Raw genomic sequence first — 6,910 nt, 5'->3', positions numbered from 1 at the left:
TTAGGTCATAATAACACTGTTTTTAACCTTACTTTTTGGGAAGAAAAGTTAAGTGACAATTTATTTATTTAACCTGAATCAATATGATTTTGTACTGAAAGAAATTATTTTATTCCATTTTATAAAACCCTTTTATAGGGGCTTTAGTTTTCGATTTAGATCATAATAACTCTGTTTTGCACATAAACGTTTTTGGAGAAAAAAAAAATATTAAACCAAATTCAATATGATTTGTTTTGAAAGAAATTAATTTTATTCAGCAAGGATGCATTAAATTGAGCCAAAGTTACAGTAAAGACATTTACATTGTTGTAGAAAATTTCTATTTTAAATATATATATATTTTTTACTTTCTATTCATAACACAATGAATGCTCAAATAGAGAACAGTTATTTAAAATATTAACTTTACACAAGATTAATGCCTATTATTTTAAACAATCTCAGTTTCCAAATATTTTATAGAGAATTTTCAAACATTTTTAAAAGGGAATTTTGCTTATTGAGCAAAAACTGCACAATTTGATGCATCATTCATGCACAATAACACTGTACAAGCAGTAAGGAATGAGTTTTTGGTTGGAGAATATAATAATTTAATTGAGCAATAATAATAGTGATGTCCGCCTTAGCTCGAACCGCTAATAAGTGTCCTGTCCCAGCTCAGCGCTGACAACAGATTGCGTGCAGTGACGAAAAACAAGGTCAAACGCCATGGGCGTGCGAACCCGAAGACGTGAGTCAGTGATCAGCTTCTCCTGCCAGGAAGTTTATGATTGAATGATGAGATGCAATAGCTGTGAGAAAAGTGCTCGCTCGCTCGCTCTTTGTGCCGATAACCCTGCGCTTACCGGACGACTGGGCGCTTTGTGTTGATCCCAAAACAAAAGCAGATAAACCATCTAACTGCGAGCGTCACTATATTAGCAAGGCATGGTGAATTTTAATGATGTACAGAGCGTGTAGTGGCAAGCATCACACGAACATGCCACAGCTGATGTATGGGGCTGGGGCGGAGCTGGAGATATGATTCAGCATTTATAATCGTCAACAAAATTATTTGACAGACATTTACAAAAACAGCATTCTGAATGGCGCTGTTCCAAAACCTAGTGAGGGGCCTGTACTCCCTGCATAGACAGCTGCCTTCAAAAACCTTCAAATCACTCTACAGCACATGCTTGGACTGCACGATTACAGATGTATTATATTGGGGATGCACCGAACGTTTGGCAACCGAAAGTATTCAACCGAAAATAGTAGGCGACAGATCAAATAGAGGCGAGCACTAATGCAGCAAACATGTCGGCAGTGTGGAAATATTTAAAACTGTCCGAGAAAGATGCAAAAATCATTACAAGCACCGACGGCGAGAGACAGTTTAGAATTGCATCGCAAGTCTTCGATGAAAAGAGGAAAGGGGTGGCTGTTGCTGGTTAGTGCATGATGACCGAAATCGTGAAATGGCCTTAAACCATTAGTAAATAAACTACAGAAAGTTATGTTGTTTAATACACGCACAAATTGTATTTATTCTGACAGCTCTGCACCAGCTTGTTAGCCAGGGTTCAAAGTCCAAAGCACGAGAAAATCTGCGCTGAAACAGCGTAATGAGAATCGTTCATAAATCTGCTGCTGTCAGCAAAAAGAAGTACTGAGGTCTTCTTGTGGGTTTCTGCTAGGGATGCACGATATTTATCGGACAGATAAATTATCGACCGATATGGGTGAAAATTACGTCATTTTTAAATGATAAATAAATGAAATCCGATAAATAAATGAAATCCGATCCGATAAAGTACTCTTGCTGGTAAATCAATCAATCAGTCTGGTTTATCTGAGATCCATCTGCTTTCCGAGTGCAAGTGACTGCAGCTGTAAACTGCAGTGACTCTCGGACTTTGTCGCGTGTAATACGTCATCATCTGTGTCGTCATCATCGTCTTCGCCGGTCTGGAAGTTTTTCGCGGTGGCAGAGGAGGACGATGCTATTGCTATTTGCAACACATGTTTAGCAAGGATTCTGAGAGGAGGTAAAAAGCCGTCAAGTTTTAACACAACAAATCTCACTTCAGAGGTCGTCATCGCGGTGAATCTGTTTTAGGGGCCGTTCTCATGTCGCGCCTAAAAACGCGTGGAAAACGCTAGACGCGCCGCTTTCCAAACCGCTTCCTGATGCCAAACTCGTGCTCATGACAGATGGACGTGGCTGTGTGAAAGGTAAAAAATGATATAAATACTGTTCAGTTTGTCACAAAAACCGATCGTTTCGTGTCTTAGGACATCAATGTATCGTCACGAGTCGCAGTGTGTAATTTGGATTTGTCTGTGCATGTTTTTGTTTACTTTTAAAGGTTTGGTGCCCATCCACGCCCATGATAAGGCTGGCAGACTGCACCGGTTTTCGTTAAAAATCTTCGTTTGTGTTTTTCTGAGGAAAAAAGAGTCACCTACATCTTGGATGCCCTGGTGGTAAGCAGATAAACATCAAATTTTCATTTTTGGGTGAACTATCCCTTTAATTATCGGCTATCGGTAAAAAATTTTCATATCGTGCATCCCTAGTTTCTGCCAAAATAAAAAAAAGTCAACTTTCATAAATGTTAGCATTGTAATTTTACTGTTGTTCTGTCAAATAAAAAAAAAACTAAAATAATAACAATCATTACAACAGCTCTATTAATACATTTATTATAACATTCTGCCTTTGCTCAGCAAGGCTGCATTTATTTGTACATTAAAAACACATGCCTGATTCAAGAATATTATTTTACTAACTTATTAATTGTAAGTTAAATTGTGCTTTGTTGGTAGACTATAGTGTCTATTAGAACGTTAAAAATGTTCTGTGTTACGTCATTTTTTTAAAATTGTTGATTTGTAATAGATTTTTTTCTTTTGAAAAGCAAGGCAAAACTGTAAAAAGCACATTTTGGCTATTTAATTTATGCAATGGTGAAAAAATACAAAATGTGCCCAGTGTTTAATTTTGTTTGGCTTCGGCAAAGAATTTTCATTTCGGTGCATCCCTTTATAATATTTGTGATGTGATCTGGGAAAACCTGTCTGATTTCACGATGGGACATTTTCAGGAAATTCAATAAATAGGTTGAATGTCAATTTTTTGTCAAAATTAGGTTTTCATTCAATTAATATTCTATAACATCTTGTCTATCATGCCTGATAATATCTTCATAATATCTCAAAATTCACTTATTTAGTGCAGAAAAATGGCGATTTATTGCAGCAAGCTCAAGCGGTGTCTTTGTCAGAACAGCGTGCGGACGAAATAACGTTATTTACCGGCAAGGCTTTGAATCACATGCAAATAATGTACTTTTGTGTTTGCGAATGTCTCGTGAGTGAATGTATGTCACGTTGTACAGTATATTAAGAAGAAGGCAGGCTGTAGCATGATACTACGATATTTTTTAAAAAGCAGATTGTGTAGACATTTCAATAGTCCACATTTAAAAATCGTCAGCAGCTCAAGCTGTGGACAAAATAAAAACAGTTTTGGAAAGGGCCCTAAATCAAACCCTAAAAATGACATCACATATTACAATCCAAAAATATGTACCTGCGTCCTGTTGAAGGCCACACGTGCGAACACAGCTTGGGAGATTCCTGCCCTCTTCAGCTCGTCTCTGACCCACTGGTAGATCTCCGATGAGACCTCGGCGTTGGAGGACACCTGCGCGTCCAATGGTTTGTTGAGTGCGCGGTTGACGGGCGGGTGGTTGAGGTACTGCTGGCTCAGGGACTGCTGGGCCAGGAGACGGTTAACGGCGTACTGCTGGTTGAGGATCTGAGCCATGACGATCTGCTGATTCACCAGCTGAGGGCTGATGGGTGTGGACACCAGGCCGGGGTGCAGGCCGGGGAGCTGAGCGCGGCCGGGGGCCTGACTGCTGTGGGACAGGGGCACCGGGGACGGGGACTGCTCGGCCGTGCTGCCCGGGATGGGCTGCTGACTGAAACTGAGGTGGTTGGTTCCGGGTGGGGAAAGATCAGACAGACTGTCCATCTCAGCTAGAAGCAGATAGAAAAAAGATGAAGCATGTTAAAGCAGAGAATCAACAAAACTAAACTCTAAACCAGAGCTCAATTTTAAAATAAAAATGTAAAAATAAACAATCAATAAATAAAAAAATGTGACCCTGGACCACAAAACCAGTAGCACGGTTTTATGGGTCAAAATCATCCATTTTTCTTTTATGCCAAGTAAAGATCATGTTCCATGAAGATATTTAGTAAATTTCCTACCATAAACATCAAAACTTAATTTTTGATTAGTAATATGCAAAGCCAAGAACTTCATTTGGACAATTTAAAAGGCGATTTTTTTTCAGTATTTAGATTTTTTGCATCTTCAGATTCTATATTTTTAAATAGTTATATCTCAACCAAATATTGTCCTATCCTAACAAACCATACATGCATGGAAGGTTTATTCAGCTTTTAGATGATGTATAAATCTCAATGTAAACAAAATGTATCCACTTGACTGGTTTTGTGGTACAAGGTCACAAATATATAAAATAAAAATAAATAAAAATAACATACATTATATAAATTGTATAAAACATACAACATGTATGTACAATAAAAGATGTTAGGAAATAAAAACATATGTAGGGATATCAATTAAAAATGTAAAAATTAAGCAGTGAAAGCATGTTTTTTTAGATATTAATTTTAATACCACAGCATGTAATATGCTACGGAATCCATTCCTTCATTTAAAAAAGTGCAATATTAATACAAATATGAACAAATTAAATTAGTGGCATGTAGTGCAAGCATTTCTCAATTAAGTAAACATTGTTTCAAGCAATTATTTATGTAAACAGTCATTAATAGAGAACACGGTAAGTGCTTTTCTCTTTTTCTTGTCAATATTGTGATTGTGAAGAAAATAAGACAGCGACAGGTCTATTAGGTCTAATGCGCAGAGATGACATTTTGAAAGAAATCTGTTTTTTTTTTTACTGTTTATACTGACTTTAAAATGAAATGTGACCCTGGACACATCTGAAAGTAGAATAATTAAGCTAGCTTTTCATTGGTGTATGGTTGTTAGAATATGACAATATTTGGCTGAGATACAACTGTTTGAAAATCTGGAATCTGAGGGTGCAAATAAAAATCCAAATATTGAGAAAATCGCCTTTAAAGTTGTCCAAATGAAGTTCTTAGCAATGCATAGTATCACTAATTAAAAAAAATACATTTTAATATATTTACAATAGGAAATTTACCAAATATCATCATGGAACATGATTTTTACTTAATATCCTAATGATTTTTGGCTTATAAGTAAAAACGATCATTTTGACTCATACAATGTATTTTTGGCTGTTGCTACAAATATACGTGTACTATCACTTAACTGGACAAATAGGCATGCTAATGTTTTCAAAATAAGCAATTAATTGCCTTATCACTACTCTATGATTAACAGAAGTCATCACAAAGCAAATCAATATCAAATAGCAAACACTTTCATAACAACCTAGACATGACCTGAAGTCAAAAAGCAAGAGTTTTAAGCTAAAAAGCACTAATCAAGCCCGTTCCATTCTGCCATTACTACAGTAACCCAATGCAACCTCTCTAATATAATGGGGCACAGTGTGTGACCTGTATCTGCATAAATTGGCAGCACCAGAAATTAGTTTATAATGTCCATGGCCAAATCATGTGAGCAATAACAACAAGCCAGTGTGGGCGCTCTGCTAAAGCAGCGAGCGGGACGTCTTCACATGGACCGAGCCAGAGAGCCATACACTTGAATCGTCCTTTATGCTCTTAATTCTAAAACAAGGTACACAAGCTGGCTAATATGAAATTTTGGGAACGTCTAAATATAACCGGAGCGTGTTGCACTGGAAGCCCAGAGCACGGCCTTTTAAACAGGCCAGACGGAGCGGACTGAGAAATAAGGCAGCTATTTGATGGCTGTAAATGCCTCTTTTAAATTGAAAGTTTAGTGTGGTGACTGACAGTGTTTATAAATGTGTGAATTTAAAGAAATAAACCCATAATCTGTCACTATTCTGAATTCTTTTACAGCGTTTTTGTCTATTTCACAGCTTATTATCACTATGAATCTTGAAAAGAGCTGCATGAAGATTTATTAAAATTTCTCTTTTTGTGTTGCATGGAAACAATAACAGCATACGGATTTGGAACAACATAAAGGTGAGTAAATATAGCAAAAAATTGCAAACCAATCCTTTAAAGGACTAAATCGTTGTTGTTGTTTTTTTTTTTAAACACAGGTAGTCTGCTGAAAGATATTACTAAAAAAAAAAAAAAAAAAAAAAAGTAATACAACGCCCATCACCTACTAGAACGCCCGCCGCACAACTCCATCACAATCTTACGGATTTTATGGAGCGCAAAAAAAGCATTATGGCAAATCATCAAAATATAAATATTTCAACAAGAAGATAAAAACCAGATTAAGCGCATGGAAACTCTCCAGAGATACGCACAATAAGCACAAGGACGCAAACATGTGTCTTAACTGACAGCGAGCACAAAGCCGCGGCTGTTCTTTTCAATATCAGCAGAAAGTGAGAGGGAAAGAAAAAAAACAAACAAAAAAAATTGGGTAATAATCAAAGCTCTCCCGTAATCCCCCTCATTCCTGTGCTCTGATGTTACGGTATGCCTCTCAGTTGTCTTTTTGGTGTTGAAAACTGCTGGGGGGCACACGCTTTTCCATGCAAATTGAAAAGGTTGGAAGAAAGCGTTCGCAGGCCCTGTTTGCAGCGGCAGCGGCGGCGACACAGGCAGAGAACCGGAGTCCCTCCTGTGGAATTCGCCACAAAGCAGGCTGGGATTAGGAGCACAATGGGAGAGAGAATGTGGGCTGAGGGGAGGGAGGTAAAACCCCACGGCA

General features: G+C 37.5%; 1 protein-coding gene across 3 annotated transcripts in view; it reads right to left on the bottom strand.

The window, feature by feature from the left end:
- satb1b (SATB homeobox 1b) overlaps positions 1–6,910 on the bottom strand; it is a 74,956-nt gene that overhangs the window by 32,739 nt on the left and 35,307 nt on the right. For all 3 annotated transcript variants that reach the window (XM_073847418.1, XM_073847420.1, XM_073847419.1), the window contains exon 8: positions 3,581–4,032. In XM_073847418.1, the coding sequence (XP_073703519.1) occupies positions 3,581–4,032 (452 nt within the window). The remainder of the gene's footprint in view (positions 1–3,580; positions 4,033–6,910) is intronic.

This window comes from Garra rufa, chromosome 9 (assembly GCF_049309525.1).
Source record: "Garra rufa chromosome 9, GarRuf1.0, whole genome shotgun sequence".
Taxonomy (NCBI): Eukaryota; Metazoa; Chordata; class Actinopteri; order Cypriniformes; family Cyprinidae; genus Garra; species Garra rufa.
The sequence above is the reverse complement of the archived record's forward strand: the minus strand, read 5'-3'. Positions and strand labels throughout refer to the sequence as shown.